Source organism: Mastacembelus armatus, chromosome 14 (genome assembly GCF_900324485.2).
Source record: "Mastacembelus armatus chromosome 14, fMasArm1.2, whole genome shotgun sequence".
Classification (NCBI taxonomy): Eukaryota; Metazoa; Chordata; class Actinopteri; order Synbranchiformes; family Mastacembelidae; genus Mastacembelus; species Mastacembelus armatus.
In genome coordinates this window covers 2181668-2203268 of record NC_046646.1, presented here as the reverse complement: position 1 = coordinate 2203268, position 21601 = coordinate 2181668, and the positions used below count along the sequence as shown (strand labels likewise).

Below are 21601 nucleotides of genomic sequence, written 5' to 3'. Positions count from 1 at the left end.
GCAAATGATGTGGACTTCATAGACAATTGGGCCACTTTCTGGGAAAATCCTCTCTGCAGTTTCCATAGAGCCGTCATCTCCCTCATACCACATAGGTATTGTGTCTGCCCCTTGAACATATAAATCAAATAAATCAGATGTTAACAGAAGAGGAGTTATTCATAAAAACTTAATAAAAATTAAGACCACTCCTCTTATTGAACAGAAAAACAGAACTGTCAAATGTGGATTATTAAATATTAGGTCTCTTTCATCTAAATCTCTGTTAGTAAATGATTTGAGAACTGATCACCAAATTGACTTTGTCTTACTGAAACCTGGCTACAGCAGGATGAATATGTCTGTCTGAATGAATCAACCCCCCTCAGTCATAACAAATTGTCATGTTCCTCGAAGCACAGGTCGAGGTGGAGAATTAGCTGCAATCTTCCACTCAAACTTATTAAACTTTCATCCTCAGAACAGTTATAACTCATTTGAGAGCCTCACTCTTAGTCTCTCACATCCAAACTGGAAAACACAAAAACCAGTTCTACTTGTCATTGTGTACCGTTCCTGTGTACTGTCCCTTACTCAGAGTTTTTAACTGAATTTCCAGACTTCCTGTCTGATTTAGTGCTTAGTTCAGATAAATTCATTATAGTGGGAGATTTTAACATTCATGTAGATGTTGAAAATAACAGCCTCAGCATTGCATTTAATTCAGTATTAGATTCAATTGGTTTCACTCAAAATGTTAATAAACCCACCCACTGTTTCAATCACACCCTTGATCTTATTCTGACCTATGCCATCGAAATTGAACATTTAATAGTTTTTTCCCCAAAATCCTATTTTGTCAGATTATTCTTTAATAACTTTTGAATTTAAGATGATGGATCATGCAGCATTTGGAAGAAAATTCCACTACAGCAAATCTTTATCTGACAATGCTGTTTAATAAATGTAAGAAAATGTCCCACTCCCTACCAAATTGATCATATTGTTGACAATGCTGTAGCCTCACTGTGTGAAACGCTTGATACTGTGGCCCCTCTGAAAAAGAATTTGGTGAATCAGAGGAGATTAGCTCCATGGTACAATTTACATATTTGTACCTTAAAGCAGGCATCATGAAGACATCTTTTCTGCACTGTAGCCAGGCTGACAAAATGTCACAGCTTTGTTGAGCCCAGTGTTCCCTTAGCTCTCAGCAGTGATGACTTTATGAGTTTCTTTAAAAATAAAATCACAACTATTAGAGATAAAATTCAGCAGATGCTTCCTATACCTGCAATAAATGAATCTTCTACTACAGTAGCTCTTGAATCATCTATAAGACCTCAGTTATGTTTAGACTGCTTCTGTCCCATAGATCTCTCTGAATTTACATCAGTAGTTGCTTCATCGAAATCATCAACGTGTCTCCTTGACCCCATCCGGACTAGACTGCTTAAAGACACCCTGCCATTAATTGATCTTTATTAGCCTTGGTAAACTTATCTCTGGTATCAGACTACGTACCACAGCCCTCTAAGACTGCAGTAATCAAACCCTTTTTCAAAAAGCCTAGTCTTGATCCAGGAGTCTTGGCTAACTATAAACCAATATCCAACCTGCCATTCATTTCTAAAATCCAGTGATTATTTTGACAGCTGATTTTAATTTAGTTTTAGTCATAGTCTTTTGACTAAAATGCAATTTTAGTTTTAGTCATATTTTAGTCATCTGCTTTGTTGTAGTTTTAGTCTAGTTTTAGTTGACTAAATAGCATAAGATTTTAGTCGACTAAATCTACTGTAGATATATTAAATATATTGGGTTTAATTTAAGTGTAATTTAGTTAAACTATTGTAATATACAAAATATTCTAAATTAAAATTAAATGAAAAACAAGTTTCATTCAATATATATGGAATATGGCCTTTCCATAAAAGACCAAAAATTAGATATGCATCGTTTATAACCTGCATATGACATTCTTCATTCTTTAAAGCAACTCCAAAATATTTAAGAGAAAAACTGTATTTAGCAGTAATGCCATTGCATCAAACATGAAACTGACCCATATATCTTCTGTTTTCTCCAGCTGTTGCCATTTCATTATAGTTTAAGTCAGACAGAAACCCATTGTAGGCTATGATGATGTCGTGTACTCGTGCATCCCGCGTCACTAGGTGGATCAGTTACTTTTCAAATGTGCATCTAAGAAGATTAATTCTGATTGGATCTTTTCTAAAAACGTCCCTCACTCACATTTTCGACTATTTTTATTAGTCAACGAAAATGTTAATATATTTTTTAGTTTTCGTCATCATCACTTAATTTTTATTTAGTTAACGTCTCGTTTTCGTCAGTGAAAACTTAGAATTATAATTAATTATAACGAAAATACTTCGTCAACGAAATTAACACTGCTAAAATCCTAGAAAAAGCTGTTGCAAAGCAGCTATCAGACCACCTACATGGGAATGAACTATTTGAAGATTTTCAATCATGATTTAGAGCGCATCATAGTACAGAAACAGCACTGTTAAAAGTCACCAGCGATCTTCTCCTAGCCTCAGCTAATGGACTTGTTTCTATACTTGTCCTCCTAGACCTTAGTGCTGCATTCGACACTATTGACCACAACATCTTATTACAGAGATTGGAGCATGTGACTGGTATCAGAGGAACAGCGTTAAAATGTTTCCAATCCTATTTATCGGACAGATTCCAGTTTGTTCATGTCCATGATGAACCTTCCACACGAACAAAAGTAAGTTATGGAGTTCCACAAGGCTCTGTGCTAGGACCGATTCTGTTCACCCTGCACATGCTTCCTTTAGGCTATGTCATTAGGAAGCACTCTGTTAATTACCACTGCTATGCAGATGACACTTGTTGTATCTATCCTGTTAACACAAACCAGTTAACCAGACTTCAAGCCTGTCTAACTGGCCTGGATGACCAGTAACTTTCTACTTTTAAATTCAGAGAAAACAGAAGTTGTATTTGGGCCTAAATACCTCAGAAGTAGATTTTTCTAAAATTATACAGGGTGTCCGCGGATCCTTAAAAAGTCTTAAATTCCATATTATAAAACTAAGGCCTTAATTAGCATTAAAATGTCTTAAATTCGCGTTTCAAAGGTCTTAAAATGAAATCTAACCGACCCCATAAGGAAGATTTTATTTGAAAGCCTTTCGCGTATTTGTTACGCAGAACGAAATAGGCGGAACCAACTAAAATACGGGTTTGAGGGGAGTTTACACATGCTTTCCGGCAGCTGCGTGAACTGCTGGGAAAGTTTCAGCATTAGTCTTTTGCCATGGGTAAATGTAAATTTAATGACAATTGGTTACCCTAATTTTGCGCCGTGGTTAAGTCCAGTTAGTGGCAACGTGTTCGAGGTCCGGTGCAGGCTGTGCAAAAAAATTTAAAACTCGGAACAATGGGTATGAAAGCTTTGGAGACCCACATGCGGTGTGAATAAGACAAAGCGGCTGCAGAAACCTGTCGGAAAACACCTGGCATTTTATTTTTGTTTTACTCAATAAATCAAACGGTGTGTAAACAGTTTATATCAATAAACAGTGTGTTATGGTAATTGGTTGTATTGTGGGATGTTTTATTTTATTTCTACAAAATTGGTCTTAAATTTCATTCAGCGTGGTATTAAAAAGGTCTTAAAAAGTCTTAAATCTAGCTCTTAGAAACCTGCAGATACCCTGATTATAGCTACTGTGGTAAACCTTGAGAGTTATTTTTGACCAGGACATGTCCTTTAACTCACACAAAACAAATCTCTAGAACCGCCTTCCTTCACTTGCGCAACATTGCCAAAATTAGGAGCATCCTGTCTCAAAATCACGCAGAAAAACTAGTACATGCATTTGTTACCTCAAGGCTAGATTACTGTAACTCATTAGTTACAGTACTTCATTAGAAGTCCCAGTCTGGGTTCAGGAGGCAGACACTCTGTATTTTTAAGGCTAGACTTAAAACCTTCCTTTTTGACAAAGCGTATAGTTAGGGCTGGCTTGAGGTAACCCTGAAACATTTCTTAGTTATGCTGCTATAGGCCTAGACTGCCTGAGGACTATCGGTGCACTGAGCTCCCCTACCCTAATCCTCCCCTCCCTTCCCCTCTCCTCCTCTCCTCCCTCCTCACATGTATATTCCACCATTGAATGTCACTAACCTTGCGCTCTCTCTCTCTCCCCTAGTTTGTGCTCTCTCCCTCTCTCTCTCTCTCTCTCTGTACCTTCTGCAGGTGTCCCTGGTCCTGGAGCTGTATATTGCTGATGTGCAGTTACTGGCCCCTCCAACCTGCAGTGTCTATTTGTTGTTTATTGTTGCTGTTCTTTTCTCTCTACTCTATCCACTCGCCCCAACCGGTCGAGGCAGATGGCCACCCAAACTGAGCCCGGTTCTGCTGGAGGTTTTTTCTTTTGTTGAAGGGAGTTTTTCCTCTCCACCAAGTGCTTGCTCATAAGGGATTTGTTGGTTGTTTTTTTTTTTTGTTTGTTTTGTTTTACAAAGTGCCTTGAGATGATTTGTATTGTGATTTGGCACTATTCAAATAAATTGAATTGAACTGAATTCAATCTTTACCTCTCACAAAGTTTCAGTACAAGGACTTATTCTCAATTCTATAATATTCACATTAGCAATGCAACTGCCTTTGCCTACTGGCAGTGAAAAACAGCATATTTTCTTAAAAAAACTAAATCATGCTTATGGACTATTGATTGAGATTAATGCCCTGGCTTATGGGAATGTAGTCTGAAACAATAACCCATTACACTGGGTAATTGATCATTTGAAAAATCTATAGTAAACCTTTCCCTAGGCAAGAATTGATGTCTCTGTGGACAATAATTCATTAACTGCTGGGCAAATTAGCTCGGTTTTGTGAAGACTGAAAAGTTAAAATACAGAAAGAGGAAAGTCTCCAGCTGATCTATTAAATACAGTCACAAGACCTTTCCTGCTGTTTCTCAGTGCCCTCCTGCACACTCATTGTTTCTTGTCTCATGTGATGAATAATGATGTCAGGGTAAAATGTTGCTATTGTCAAGTGTATTTCAGAATGTGATAAAAAGTGTAGTTGTGAACTGCAAGATTCAAATGCAAAGGGCCATATATAAGTATTATTTTTCTGGATTAAATGCTGCAGGAAGTACATTACACACTATGAACCTTTTCCAAGGGCTAATGGCCCTTGTAACTAAAGAATAATGGTGGTATTCACAATTTTGATCTCAAATTTGAAACCTGAATTCATATCTGGTCAGTGGTCAGGTTTAAATCATTGTGTTTGGGGAGTTGGAGTACATGGTTTGTATTTGGTGGTTCGGGTAAATTTAATTTGACTAGATTCTGTGTGTTCAAAACTGTGATCGATGTGGGTCACATCCTTTGAGGGTGTTGGAAAACATGCTGATGGCAAAGCAAGTGATATTACACTGCCATAAAACATTCTATTATTTTCCAACCTTGTGTGTTCATGGCGAGCATAGTTCAAATGTTAAGAGATTAGACTTGATGTACTATTGTAGATGTTCTATTGCTTATGATCTGTAGTTTAACTCCCAGTAAAACTTACCAATAAAGGGAACAGCAATCTCAAGGATAGGCAGGCTGCATGAGGGTGGAGTGAGCTGAGTTAAGTGGCCTCATTTGCCAGGAGGCAGGCAGGGATTTTGCAGATTTCTGCAGCTGCAGGCAGCAACAACAGTATTTCCAGATGGCAACACACCCTGCAGGCACAAAGGTCTTTTGAAATCTGCAAGCAGACCAAACACTTTAATCATCAAAGGGGGACATAAATAAGCACAAGCTTCATATCAAAAGTAACTTATAACTGACTGTCAAAGCTTATGTAAGTAAAAACATATATATATAAAAAATGTTGTCTTAAGGAATAAGCGGGTGGATGGATGGAATGTTCTCTTATCCTTGTTGCTGTCACGTTGTGTGTGTGTGTATATCATTGTGTGGGTGTCTGTGGGGGGCTCTGTCAGTCTTCTTCTGAGGCACAGACAGAGTGGAGAGTGACGTGAAGGACAGAGCAGACGGAGCAGCAGAGAAATACTGCTCTTGCCAACAGTGCTTAATAACAATGCCGCCAGACTGCAGCGCCTTTTCAGAACCGTGTGCTAATACTTTATGTAGAACTTTATGTAGAACCTAGGCAGCTCAGCCAAATTGATTTTTCTGGCCAAGTCTGAGGTGCTAAATTAAAAAGTTAAGTATGCATATAACAAAAGGAAAACATGTACACTAAAATGAGGCAATAAAACATTTGCTCTTCAACTAAAAACACATGCAAGGATTGAGATTCAGAGTTATTTGCAGAGATACTATTAAGAAAGCAAACTGAAAGTTCAGTGAAAATCTAGATGCAGTTCAAGTCCTTTTTTATGTTTGTGAAATATTCTCTTTAACCCCCTAAGACCTGAGCTTTGGTTTGGCTTGCATTTTAGATTTCTTCTAGCTATTTGGGGTTAGATGGAACCAATAAATATAACAACCAAATATTATCTTTGAACATGAAGCACTTGTAATTTGTGTACAACAGGCTTCAGTTACACAGAATTAAGTAAGGCAAGGCAAGGCAAATTTATTTGTATAGCACCATTCATACACTACACAATTCAAAGTACCAAAGTATTATGGTGCAGACAACGAAAAATGTGATGTCCACGTATGTGGACGCTAAGTCCTAGGAGGTTAAAGTCAGCCGTTTGAATTCAGTGGTAGCTCAAATGAGGTGAGTGAGCTGCATTTACTCTTTAAAATACCAAACCAACTATACCTTCACCTTTGAAATCATACAAAACATTCCAAAGTGCTCTTGAATATCATTCATAGGCTCAACATGCAGCATCTCTGAAGCCTTTACTGGCCATTCATCTGTCTGATAGATATATGCTTTGAATGGAAGGACATCCATTAGGGTACATGAATATGCACTTCAGTGCAGCTGTCTGTCACCTTCAAATATACACATAAACATGCCTACATAAACACACTTACACAAACACACACACCTAAGTGGCAGTTGACAGATGAAATAGATGCATATGGCCCAGCACTTGGCACATCAGTCTTCCCTTCTTTCCCTTCTTCCATTTCTCTCTCTCTTAAGCAAGTTATCAGTCAAAATGGCGCTTTCATTCAGCTGTATCAGGTAGACAGCCATCATATTTATCGTGTGGAGGCAATGCACACATTGACATCTGCAGCCCCCACCCCCAGTACAAGAAGCAAACTGAATCCTCCAGCCTACAACAGTGGATTCTGTGCCAATAAAATCCACACCATATCACCTGCAGCTGCAAGAGATAATCAACAGGTCCAAGAGCTTTGTGTGTAGGTATTCCTGATGGTGAGTGCAAAAAAAAAAAAAATTTGAAATTGTCACAGGACAGAACATTATTGTTTTCTTAAAATGGAAACCAAAAAACAAGTCCCTTTTGCGCCTATTCTTGTAGTCATTTTCAAATAATATACCTTAATCTTTCAGCACAATAAAGCTCTTGAAGTTATTCAGCTATTATGTACACAGTATGCCAGTGGGGTTTGCATTTGTGCATTGGAAACAATGAAACAAGATGGATGATCTGTAGGCAATGCTAGGAGAGTGACAAACTGGGAATTGAGAAACAATAACACAGCAATGAGAAGAAATGTTACTATGAACATCAACCTATTTCAAAAAATAGCCTTCATTATGGTTTTTGAAATAATTATTAGGGGCAGCACGGTTGGAGTAGGAGTGAGTGTGAGTGTGTGAGGTTGTTTGTCTCTATGTGGCCCTGTGATGGACTGGTGACCTGTTCAGGGTGTAACCCTGCCTTTCACACAAAGAGAACTGGCATAGGCTCCAGCAGATCCCTGTGACCCTGGTTAAGGAATAAGCAGGGAGAGATAATGGATGGAAATAATTATTTGAAATGAGATGGAAATTCACACACTTAGAAACAAATGAAAAAAGTGGCACAGAGAAGCATATGATGGGGTCATCTGCAAATTAAGAAAAATATACAGTATTCCTGGTCCTTTTTATAAAAAAAAAAGAATAACTGCTGTAACAATTGAATTTCCCCTTGGGGATTAATAAAGTACTCTTCTTCTTCTCTTTCTTCTTCTTCTTCTTATAGGTAATGTTCCAGAAGTAACAATATTTCAAACCCAGTGAAACACCTATCACAATTAAATCCAAGCATTAATGTAATATATAATATTATAATATAGCGAAATAATATACATTAACTCAGAGACATCTCTTGGTGGGTCCAATGTAAAATATTTACAGTGACAGCTGAGTTGATATACTACATACTACATAAGCTGGGTCAGTTATTTGCTACCTAAATGGAAAAATTAATGTTTAAAAAGACCTATGGGATGCACATAAATATTTGAGCGCCACTTGCAAACACTGTCTCTATTTATTGCAGGTGAAAAATTTAATATATCAAAAAACTGGTAAAATACACAAAAATAAACCATTAACCATATTATTATTAACTGTAATACCACATATGTTTTTAAATAGCACAAACAAATTGTTATGGTCTCACTGATAAAGTGGTTATGCCCTCTCTTACTCATAGTAATGGAAACCACAACCAATTAAATTTGCCATTACAAGGCAGAGGTCAAACTGTTTCCAACTGTTCCACTAATGCAAATGACTTTGGGCTTTTGAAAGTCAACTGTCATCCAGCTAAAAGGATCCGACACCTTCTCTGGCTTGTGAAGAGCTGCATAATGATGTGTCTGCTTCAGAATGAGCAGTTCCAGCACCGGTGTCTAAAAACTTAATAGGACTGAACTGAACATTGAGGAGTTACTGCCTGGTACAGTCCTGTTCCGTCTGTGTCTGATATATTATGCTGTCAGCATTTGACATTTTTACAAGGGTTCGGATACCTTAGGTTATGTGAAACTTGGGATTCCTACTACACATATACAAGTATTTGTCTTACACTGACTCAAGTATCAGCTTCCGCTAAATTGGATTTTTGGGATGCTTTTCATGCTGTTTTTGATCTTTCAACACCAAACTTTGTACACTTCCTTAGAGGACTACACACACCAAGACATCATCTATAGACATACTGGCAAATGTAGTGACTGTTAGGCTACTGCTTGTCGTATTTGCACATACGGCACACTGACTATGTAGTGTTTGTCATGAATGAAAACTATGTCAACTACTAATACAAGTAAATCCTTTTACTTTTGCCGAGAAAGTCACGTTTTCAGCCCACAATTTGTTCATCTGTGTTTTGACAGGAAATGTCAAGAACAGATTTCCAATCAAATCTGGTTAACAGATTGGGTTGATTGATTAGACTTTGGTAGACTGGATGTGACAAATCCACTATTTAGAAAATTACCATTTTCTTCATATAATTATGAAGCTAACTGTAGTAGACTTGATTCCAAATACTAAGAATATGTTTATAAAATTGGCCAAGTTAACAGATAAGTGATGAATATGCAACAGCAAGTTGAGGAATTACTCGTTGGCATTGTTTATTTGATCTTTTATGTGGATTTTTGCATTTTTGGCAGATGTCTTGATAAAAATGTAAAATTAATGAAGCAAGGTTGATGTATAATAATCATCCCACCACCATAAATATTCTTGAAAAATATAGCAGCTGCAGCAATATGCAGCCAGCAATTTACAGCAATATTAAAGCAACTCTTTTCTCTGTGTTCATCTCGTTTTAAACAACCAGCCCATTATTTTGGTATATTTAGTTTAAATGAGCTGAAATTGTACACTAATTCTTTCTCAGCACTGTGCAGAAGTGGAGAGAAAAGCGCTATCTCCACATTTCAGGACATTATCAGTTTCAGGGGTTGACAGCACTGACTGAAACACAATGTCAGTCTCTCCTTTTCTGTGTCAACCCACATCCTTACCGGCTGACAGTTGTACTTCACTTTGACACCTGAGCTAAGGACCTTCCCAGTCCTGCAAGTCAGGAGTGAAGGGTGGGCTGGAATCACAGTGGAGGTGAGACTTGCTCTGGTGTTCAGCAAAGGCAGTTTCACTTATAAGCAAGGTTAGTAATCTGTAGCTGCCTGCTGAAGCTGGTGACAATAGCTTAGACTCAGCCACAGCCTAAATGTGTTATGTGAAAGAAGCTAATGAGACATTATTATTTATATTATTATTATAATAATTATTATTATTATTGTATTACAGATTTCTGTAACTAACTTCTTCCTAAAGCTTTTTTCTGTATGTGCGGTCCCCATTAGTGCCTTTGGTATTGTCAGTGAAGATTTTTAAAAGTGTATAGTTGTTTGGATTTTGGTCCAAGAGTATCCTTCAAGAGTCCAGATGTACAGGAGCAGCCTTCAAGGTGACCAAGGGGAACACTCCTTTGAGACAGACCTGCTGTAGGCCCATCTGTCCTCTGCTTATGAGTCCCTGTCCAATTATCCTGACCTTTGTAAGCATGGAAACTCCTGGGCAATTAATTTAATTTGTTTAGCCTCGCTTGGTTTTAGGGGAAATAGTTCTGGTTTAATAAAGATTCTATTCTGATTGTGAGTTTTACCTGCGTTTGCTTCCATGACAAATGGAGCCTCATGGATATTTGCTACTAATAAACCTCTGGATTACTGGATTATTGTATTATTGGCTTCTACTCCTGTTTGATGAGCTACACCGAGCTTCAAAAAATTGTGCTTGTCTTCTTAATTTATTCAGCCTCAGACAATTTGAGATCATCATATTGCTGCTTCTGCAACTGAGTAAAGTTGAGCTTCACAGAGTGTGAGGATTTGTAGATATTTCAGACAGATGTCAGAGAGTTTGAGGAACAAATTTCTAATTCCATAAACCAGAAGTATAGAGCCAGTTCATGAATGCCACACAGCAAGTGTTACGCAGGTGTTGTCTTGAACAGCACTGTGATACATTTTCCACAGCAGCGACATTGTTTATTTCAAAAGAAAGTATTGGCAATGTTAGCTAACAGAGCTATGTAAAGAAAAGAAGGTCACTCAATTTAAACTTCATGAATAGAAAACTTGAAGAAAAAAACATAAGCTTAGTCACTCATAGACAGGAAAACATGCTCAAATGCAAACTTGAGTCAAAAGTAGTGAGCATTTATACCGGAGCTCTCTGGAGCTCTCTAAACTGAGAGGGGTCAATGAGACCTGCTGCAGGTTTGAATTAACCAGTCTGTGGTGAGTCACACTACTAATGACAGTGCTATGTGACAGCAGTGAAGTAGTGACTGAGTAAATTGTTAGATGTTGGTAGAATCTGGTAACACTTGATAGAGTTTGGAGAATATATTTTAGAATTTTAAGAAATATATCTTGCTGCTTTTGTTGAGTTTTATTAGATTATACGTGCATAGACTTTTCTCACAGGCAGCTATGGGTTTTCAAAGCTTCTCTAATCACTGAACAACAATACAGACTTGCCTGAGTGTGTGTTTTCTGCTCAATGGCCATCGCTTTTAATTTACATTTCTGTCTTCATTACATGGCCAAGGAGCAAGGAGTTAAGATGCAAATGTAATTGTGTCATGAATACCAGGTCACTTTAACTGTGCTTAAGGGTTTACTATCGGCTCTTGTTTTGCACGCTGTCAACACTTGAGATTCACTTTAAATTCCTCAAGAACTGGATCTATCGGCATATGACCTTGATTTCTTGACAGCCAACTATGTAAATGGAAAAGCAGGGTATTTGTGAAACCACAACACGGAAAAGGCTAGCTGTATTTGAAGTTGCTGTTAAAGGACACACTGTGATATCATTATAATAATTTGCATCCTAATTAGATAGTAATGTGGACAGTCTTGAAAGTACTACATCCCCAGTGTTCTTCTTGCACCATCCTCTAACATATACAGTACATAGTTCCCCTGCACAGTGGAAACAAGCAGTATGAGTGCAAAGTAACTGCATCATTTCCCAACAGTTGATTTCTTATTGAGAGTTCAGAGAAAATGTTAGTGCACAGAGTTGTCAAACAGTTATAACATTACAAATGTGATCATTTGGATCCTACATTAAGCTTGCTGTGCTGTGAGATACATTAGAGGCATGTAAACCCTGTAATGATCTTGCCTCAGTATTGTCTGGATATAACAGAGTCATCACCATTATCCAAGCAGGCAGGAATAACAGTGTGGAGCAGCCTAAGGATGCCTTTGATCTCTCATTTCACTCAGTCAAATCCTGCTTAGAAGCGAAAGCATTATGGCCAACATTTTGGGAAACACCAAGTGCAAACAGTGGTGCCCAGCCTACTGACATAGTTGAACTTAGTAAAGATTGCCAGCAGTTTCTTGATTCCGAAAAGGCAGTGCTCTAATCACAGGCGCATGAGCCTCCTCACACTGACTCTGGGAAATTGGCTGTGACACAGAAGCATTTATAGACTCTGGCAGAGGAATCTGGGCCTGGTGAATGTCTGATAAGGGTTGCATTCTCCTTTGTTTTGATTACTGGAATTATAAATATCAAGAGTGACCCACCTTGTGATGCAGCCCTAAATTAAAATATTGCTTTCAAAACAACGTTGGCAATGTGGCATTCGCATGACTCAATGATGCCCTCAAGTGGCCTGAGCCAGCGAGCTGCAGCCAATACAAAAATATTGTCATGGATATAAGACACTAATATTTCTGTCTTTGTGTTAAGCTATGAATTAAGATTACTGCCATTCAAAATATACTGCTGAGCTCATTCATTAACAGCTGTCTTCCTTTTCTTGCTTTATTCAGGATGGGGATCTGACATGCATGACTCTTGATGACAAGAGCCCCATGAAAGCCTAGGTACCATTTTATCAGGCAACCTACAAAATCTTGACTACCTGACACAATTCATTGCTTCTTTGCTATAAAATCCACAACACATACGCACGCACACACACACACACACACACACACACACACACACACACACACACACACACACACACATATGCATGCTTTGTTATTGGACTAGAAAAAGGGGAAAGGGGGCACTTGTTCATTATAATTGTCAGATCTATATTGCATTCCTATTGTACACCAGTGTATGACCACTAAGCAACTTTCCTGCCATCTGTCTCCAAATGATTACATGCTATATTTTGCTAAGTACACCACTGTTATTCTAAAGCAATAATTTCAGGCCCATATGTGTGTACAAATACGGATTGCTGTGTTATGTGTTAATACAACTTTAATACGAATTACAAACACTTTGACCAAAAACCACTGATATTTGATACCAGTGTCATAATTCAACTGATTTCACCATCCTGTATGTATCATTATGATGAATGTGATACAAACTTAGCACTTCTAAATAAAAGCTTTAACAATATTGTTTCATGCTTGTCATTCAAAACATAATGCCAACCCCTGAAAAAATGAACACAGTATACAGTAACCTACCAACTAACAATATGCCAGGGCTTTCCATAATGGTCTTAATGAAACTATTTTTTCCACACTCTGTGTCTACCTTTTGTAGACAAGTATCTGACATTTGTGCACAGAAAACAGCACTTAGTTCTCCTAGCCTTGAAAATACAGGGACTAAAAATAGAAGCCCTGAAATAACAAGTGGCTCTCTGCTGTCCTTAAAAGGATAGTTCAGTTTGACTTTCTCATATGTTACATTGAAAGCCTGATGATCAAATTTCCTGATTTATGAATGTAAATCATATGTGTGCAAAATTGTAACCTGGGATTCAATGGTGGGGGAAAACAAGTAGCTACACAAACTTCATTTATTCAGAATTAAGTAAACATCTAAATTAAAAAAAAGACAAAAAATTTTTTTGCTTATATTTTATTTTATTGTTATATTTTAAAGTATATAATAAAATAGCAGGAAGCAAAGAAAAAGTAAGTACATATATTACAATACTCAGTATTGCCACTTAAGTTCATAAAATACAAGTCACAGAAAATGACACTGGCATCTGTATTGAGAGACAGTGAAATACAATATACATACAATATAAGGTATAATCTCAGAACTCTTGTTGCTCAACATGCACGATCTAACCAAGTCATGAGGACAAATAGTTTTTGCTAAACTCTATGATCAAGTACCAAATGACTTATGCTTTGTGCTATTGCACCTTAATTACCAAAGATATTTTCACTGGCATAATTTCCTTTGACTATCAGCCATTCCTAGCTCCATAAAAATATACACAACCAACCTAAGAGACAGAAGGAAAATCTGCCAGCTACAGATGCACGGCTGCTGAAAACTGATGAAACTAAATCTAAATCCATTGACATTTCCAGCCAGAACACTTTCACCTATAATTCTAAAACAGGATTTTTTTTTTTTGGTCTTCAGACTTTTGAAACCCTTGATTGGTGTCCACAAGCTTTGTGGGTACAGTACTCAGAAAATCTACTGTAGAGGGTGTCCAAATCCCCCCACTGTTATCACATTGATTCAGTCCATAGGGGCCCTAGTAATGACTAAATGGTGTAGTCTCCTTCAACTCATGGTACCCGTGGAGGTTTGGCTCTGTGAAAAGACAGAGAGGGCAGTTAAGGCTATGATGTACCACAAATCTATCTCTTCTATATTAGCCAGTGCTTTTAGGATCTTCTAGCTATTGTATACATAGTCAATTTAGTTTTTCTTCAAAAATATACTTAAAAGCAGTAAAGTTATAAGCAATGCAGACAAGCAATTATACCAAAACAATTCACTGCCTGCTGTAAATGTCTTTCAAACTGCCTCTTCAAGTCTGCTTGAATAGATGACCTTATTCTGTATTGAGTGAGATCTACTTTTGTTTCCTTATATTTAGAGCACTTGCTATTCATTTTCAGAGCCTGTATCTGTAGTCTGGAGGTCATTTAATAATTTTTTGTACATCCCAAATGATGTAGATGAAAATAGCCACAAGCAGTATGCGTTTGAGTGTGTAGATAAGTGTTACAGTACCCAGACTCATATTTTCCTCCACCAGAGGCCTCTTCTCATTGCAGTTTACCACTCTTCCCTGTGCTGCTCCCAAAACAGTCATAATATCCACTAAGTTGGGCTTCCCTTCCTCCTTGGCCTCCTCCACTTCCTCTGCCAACTCCATTGCAGCCTCTTCACGTTCTTCCATTTCTTCTTGGGTCAGCATTGTGTTTAAGCCTTGCCCTGCAGTGATATTTCCCACCTGTGGTGGTGCCAGTGAGCACAATGCCCTCACCTTTCCATAGGACTTCAAGTATGCTATGTTGGCACGCAAGAACAGCAGGAGAACATTGAGGTCATTCAGTGGGCAGGATAGCCTGTGATGGTTGATGAGATTCAAAGCAGGGAGGACATCATACACAGAGATGAAGGTGGTGTCCCAGACAAAAAGCCGAATCAGGCTGAAGATGACAATGGGAGCCAACAGGATATAGATTGCGCCACTGGCCACGCTTATCACCTGGAAGACTAACTGGCCAGTCATTTTACATTGAACCAGCTCTGGCACCCAGTTCTCACCACGCAACATGCCCGTGCGGACAAAGCAGCTGAATTCATCCTGCAAGAAGGCAGAGAGGTGGAAGTAGGCCAGGTAGAGACAGGCAGCACTCATGAAGGTCAGGAGAAGGAACCCACGCAAGAAAAGCATGCTAACAAGGAAGTAGGAGTTTTGTTTGCACTGCATGTATCTCTCCAGTAGAGGGTACTCAAAGTATCGCTTCTTCCTAGCTCTGTAATTGCACAAGAAGAGGAAAATCAGAACCATGTTCTTCATAGCTTCACACATTTCCGGCTGAGAGTCTTCCAACCACACACAATTTTCTACTAAGAACTCCAAACCACATTTTCCTAGTTTATCAAGAGATTCAAACACGCAGTATAAGATCCCTTCTGTAGCCTTTAGGCAGTATTTCTCACTGGCAAATCAGCTTTATTTGCTCCTGCGAATACCCAATTTCTCTACAGGAATGATTAAAGTTTAATCTAAGATGGCATATTCTGGTTAGGCTACAAATCAGGACACTGAGTTTTTCAAAACATAAACATTTTACATGTTGTGTTTTATTTGAGACAGATTCACAGTGAAGAGCAATACCTTTTCATTTTCGAAACTGACAGTCAGTGGTCTCTTACCTCTGCAGTTCAGCTTGAAATGTGAGGGGGTTCTTAGTGTTCTGTCGCATATCCAGAATACTCTGTGCCAGTCTGACTGAACGGTTGTATGACTTGTCTAGTTCATCAATTATGAACAGCAGGTCTGAGCCCAGTGTGGGCATGACGAGCTGGCGCCAGATCAGAGCTGGCAGATACATCAGCATTGCCATGGCGAGAAGAGAGTAAGGGAACATCTGGATGGATATTGAGAGAAAAAAGGTGACACAGATGAGATACAGATGCAGAAAAAGAAAAAGAAAAGAAAGTGCCTGAGAAGAAGCAGACAAGTCACAAAAACTATGGCTTCACAACCTTCAATTACAAATGGACAAGCACAAGTTTTGATTTAGAACAACTTTTCTGATTCTGAGTTGGCCTTAATTGTCAACTGCACTGGGTCTGAATACTTTGCAAATGGTTTTACTAACAAATCATCAACTCTTTCTTATTATTGCACTGATGTTTTCAACTGAAATCTAGCAAGTTACAGAAAAGAGAAAACAGTTCAAAATTATCAGCTACTCTTGTTGGGAAATGTCAAGCAAGTCTGATCAAAATCTCTCAACTTACTTTGTGAACCCAAAGAGAGCGCTCCTCAAAGTTCCCATTGCTGTCATACTCATGATGCATGAGAGAGTCCCAGCAGTATGTGTCTATGTAGCTGGCCTGCTTGACAGTGAAATTGTTGGGAGGGAAACAGGTGATCTGAGGCCCTGCAGAATAAGCAAATGTTGATCTGTTACATTATGATCTATTATATGGAACTGATTTTTCCTCCCTCCTTGTTTTATCAATTTGCGTGAGAGATTGCTTAGTTCTGGAGATCTACTACAAGACACAAACATGTAAGCTGCATGCCCTTTTACTTTCAATTCCTGGGATTTTCTCAGGACTACTAACATCTTTCCAAATGACAAACTGGCTTTTAAAAATCACGGGTGACCCCATTCCAAAACTTGGCTAATCCACCTTATATTTAGTTCACCTTGATATATCCATATGTAGTCCAACCACATGAATCCACACAGTGGACCCAGCTGTCATTTCCCATGGGTGCTCCACCCTTAAACAGGGAGTCTGGGAGGGAAACACCAAGGGTGTGCCTCACCTATTACACAGCCTTACAAGAATAGCATGGAGCTTCTATTTTTTACAAGCACCCTCCACAGCTGCCCAGCTCTCTGTGAGTAGAAACATATTGCCACTAATTTACCGTCATGGGATTTTGTGTGCCAGTCCACCTCATTTTAGACTGTTGTTACAATGTCTAATTATACTGTAGGCAGGAATATAAGATGATGATTTGTCCATTATTGCCACCGATATGATGAAACACTATTATTTCTAGAGAGGTTCTATAAAGCTGCCTATCACATCTTCTATCCTCAAAACTGTCACTTCACAAACCCTTAAAGGCATCAAGATCAAGCATTCTGTATAGTATAATATGTTTCCAATTATGAAAACATATTAATATAAAACACTCTGATTAATACCTACTTGTATAATGTGGCATAAGGAAATAATACTGGTAAATGGTCTACTGCTTTTTAGACTTCCCAAGAGTTTAATCTTACATTTACACAATAATAACAATAGCTACACAGATACTTAGGTTTAAGTTATGACGACTGCTGTAGTTGTAATAATGGCTGACACATCTGTGTGCAGCTTACTGTGGAAATCTATTTTTTCAGTTTGCTTGTGAGAGTGTAAGTCGGTGCATGCATTTACAAGTAATTTTAAACAAACAAAAACAACAAAACGCACATGCCTTCTCATGAAATGCCCCTCAGCTCCATACCCCTGAAAGCCATTTGGCAAAGCAACGGAGCCTAAATTTCTGCCACTGCTCTTATGTCCTACTCCCACTCCCCAATTAACATTGGCAAATCATCTCCACATTTGTGCTTTGTACAAGAATTCTTGGCTGAGAGTCCAGGTGCAAGTAAACAAGACTCCAGACAGCAGCCCAATCAAGCACTGAAACTGACAACCCAACAGATAGGCAGCCAAGATCCATCAGTTGAGTCACCCCCCCACCACCACACACAACCTTAGTTAATCAACATATCTTCTCTATTGACTCAAATAGAAGGGAGCTACCACATAAAAACTTTGCATTGTAATTACAGTGTGACATTAGTGGATGCTGTTTTCAATCATTCCCCATGGCAATTAGAATCAGGAGCATCAGGCTGATTGCAGACCAGCTCTGGAAAGACAATGTTTCATTCAAAGTCAAGGGAGTCAGCCTCCTCAGCTAAAAACTTGTGCTGTGGATTTGCCATGTGTCATTTGGATTGTCAGTTGTGCTTTTTGTGTCATTTGAATGTCCATGAAAACACACACTGGATAATGGAACTAAAGTAAACAGCAGAACAGTCAATAAACTGCTCAATAGATTTGGTGTTTTCAGTAATTCTATGTTGTCATATCATTATTGCTACTGTGGTATCTACTGTGCCGTAATGGAGCCAGCAGTCAATGTCTTTCTTTAATGATAAGTGTTGTTTAGGTGTTTTTGTCTTCTTGCTTCACAGCACCCTAATTTTGCTAAGGAAAGTGCTGTGTAATTATGGCTCTGATTGTTATTGTTCTTAACATTTAGTTATCTAAAGAAGGCTTTGTTAGGGATGAGAAGATGTACACTCAAAGAAAAAAGCATACTGTGCACAGTTGTCATGGTACAGGACTTTTAACTCAGCCCTGAAATAAAACATATCCGAGTGACTGAGGTCTAGAGATACAATTCTTTGGTATCTGAGGACTTTAATTTTTGTCTAGGCCTTTGAGTTAACTTTGAATTAACTACCATGGGCCACAGAAATGATAGGTTTGTTTTTATTAGTATGTATGATGTTCCTCCTTATCACAGGTTCAACTGAACGCAGTATAGCAATTAAAAAAAGCAATTCAAACAAACAGTACATATTCATTATACTGTAAAATACAGAGGACATTACAAACAGCATTGTTGAAATGTGGTAAGACCACAAAATCAAAACACAAGCATGGAATAAAATTCATGACTATAGGGTATAATTAGGGACAGAAGCAAATGGAATACAAAACAAATGGCCTAACATAGGTTATAAAAAAGGATAGAGACAGAGAGTTGCTCACCCAGAGAAACTTCACGGGCGAAGGCCATGCATACCAGCATCAGTGGAAGGCCAACAGACACAAACTTGATGACCTTGTCCAGTGGAAGCTCCAGCTCCAGCTTATGGATCCTGTTCATCCCAGAGTCCTCCTGCAGGAGGGCATCAGATAGCATGGCTTTGGCCGCTGCCTGGGCAATGGACATTTTGAACACCTACCTAGTGATAAGAAAAAAATTTATTTTTTGACACAGTCAAGTAGGAATCCAAGATACTGTATCATGTCCTTTCAGCACTTTAAATTACTACTTGACTTTATCTTATCTTTGCTGTCAGTCCTCATTGTATGTGATACTTTATATTAAAGCAGAAATCCTTACAATATGAATCTACAGAGATTAAACAGAACCAGAGCAGTGGATTTGTTTTCAACAATCAGAAATGCAATTAACAAGTAAAAAAACATATGATGAAAGCTGTAACCACCTTACCTTAATTCTTCTACCTTTCTCTAGTAATACTATTATAAAGTATGTTTTCAGATCCAAAGGGCTGCTCTAAAGACCTGCACGGTGTTGGAAAGCTCTTTAAGTATTCAGGGAGGGCCTTTGGTAAATGAGAGGTTGGTTCTGGGCTGGACCAGGCTGAGCTGGATCTGGCTCTAATTACAGAGAAGACATCTGGGAGCATGTAGGCGCCCAGATGGCACTGACTGCAGCAGACCTCCAGTACTCAGCTCTGGGCCCAGGAGTTGTGTGTATGTGCATGTGTGTGTGTATGCAGTACTGTAGCTGTGGCCCACTTCAAAAAAGTGAACCATCGCCAGTGGGATTGTCAGCCCCTGTCATTCTGAGACTATTTTTACTTCACTTCTGCCTCAGAACTACTGCTAAATACTGTGCCATACATAGAGATGGTCATGTTTCTGACCTTTGCAGTATATTTGAAAAGAAAAGTAACCCATGTAAAAAGAATCTTGTATCATTACGTTGATCAGACATTGATTTGTACTCTTTTGCACACTAGATTTGAAGTGCTCAATGAAATATCTTCTTTTAGTCTGATGGTTAATCTGTTAGCGAGCAGTAGTTATTTACACACTCAACACACACTAGAAATATAGCATTCAGTTAGACTGGTGTTTTTGGTGGTCCACTTAAAGAATTTATATCTGTTACTGACTCTGTTGGCACTGTTTTTGATCTCTGACAAGTCCTACTAGATACTCCAAAGAGTTTAGCACTCTAAGGCCACATGTCAGGGCGAGAATCTAGATAGCTCTAGATCTAGAGTTATTTTCCAAGTTATAGCCCTGGATTGCAATAAAAACAATCGGCTGAAAGATGCTAAAAAGGCTCTGAAGATTAGAGTTAGGTGCTAATTGTCCTAAGAGAAACAAGTAACTCATTTAGGTAGTCATGTCATTACTTCATATAAAATATTAGCTTGCAATATACATGGGATGGGGAGGAGAGGAGGAGAGGAGGAGAGGGGAAGGGAAGGGAGAGAAGGGTTAGCGTAGGGGAGCTCAGTGCACCAATAGTCCTCGGGCAGTTGTTGCACCCTTCGACAGACAAGACTGAATCAGACTTCGTCTCCCTTTTTTCCTTTTCTCTACAACGTTTATTCTCCCAATTCACTGTTGGAGTTTTTCTTTAGCGTTACACACAGAGATCTTACCCACACACTGCTAATACATGCACTGCGCTCTCTCGCTTTCTGCACATACTAAAAAAAAAATGACGTCATCAAAATGATTACCCCTGACCTCTTAGCCGTAAAACAAATTAACAAAATAGTAATTAAATTGATTATGTTCCCCTCGTAAACTTAACTTATACATTGTCAAAGCAAAAAATTTCTAACATATTTCCAGGGTGCAACACCGTCTAGGCCTATAGCAGCATAACTAAGGGATGGTTCAGGATTACCTCAAACCAGCCCTAACTATACATTTTGTCAAAGAGGAAGGTTTTAAGTCGTGCCTTAAAAGTACAGAGTGTCTGCCTCCTGAACCCAGACTGAGAGCTGGTTCCACAGGAGAGGAGCTTGATAGCTAAAGGCTCTGCCTCCCATTCTACTTTTGGAAACTCTGGGAACCACAAGTAGACCTGCACTCTGAGTGCGAAGTGCTCTATTGGGATAATATGGTACTATGAGGTCTTGAAAGTATGAAGGAGCTTGATCATGAAGAGAATTGTATGTGAGAAGAAGGATTTTAAATTCTATTCTGTATTTTACAGGGAGCCAATGAAGAGAAGCTAATATAGGAGAAATATGATCTCTCTTGCTAGTTCCTGTCAGGACTCTGGCTGCAGTATTCTGGATTAACTGAAGGCTTTTTATGGAAATACTGGGACATCCAGATAGTAATGAGTTACAGTAATCT

At 38.6% G+C, this 21601-nt stretch overlaps 1 protein-coding gene across 2 annotated transcripts; it reads right to left on the bottom strand.

Moving 5' to 3' along the window:
- Nucleotides 1-14166: 14166 nt before the first annotated feature.
- On the bottom strand, nt 14167-19791 carry LOC113143267 (pannexin-3). Of its 2 annotated transcripts, XM_026328795.1 has the most exons (6): nt 19704-19791; nt 19235-19431; nt 16679-16821; nt 16088-16302; nt 14933-15684; nt 14167-14506 (listed from the first exon to the last, which is right to left on the bottom strand). In XM_026328795.1, exons 2-6 carry the CDS (start codon nt 19416-19418, stop codon nt 14448-14450), a joined length of 1353 nt encoding a protein of 450 aa, XP_026184580.1. In that variant the 5' UTR covers nt 19419-19431; nt 19704-19791; the 3' UTR covers nt 14167-14447. The 2 variants fall into 2 exon arrangements, with proteins under 2 accessions (XP_026184580.1, XP_026184579.1); XM_026328794.1 differs by having other exon boundaries at nt 14167-15684.
- Between the last annotated feature and the right edge of the window lie 1810 nt (nt 19792-21601).

Bases quoted from the DNA above. Each gene is read 5' to 3' on its own strand.
- LOC113143267 (XM_026328794.1), bottom strand. From the start codon at position 19,418: ATGTCCATTGCCCAGGCAGCGGCCAAAGCCATGCTATCTGATGCCCTC. The intron at 16,822-19,234 runs GTGAGCAACTCT...CTTATTCTGCAG, and splicing joins CGCCCGTGAAGTTTCTCTGG to GGCCTCAGATCACCTGTTTC. The intron at 15,685-16,087 runs GTAAGAGACCAC...GTGCAATTACAG, and splicing joins TTTCAAGCTGAACTGCAGAG to AGCTAGGAAGAAGCGATACT.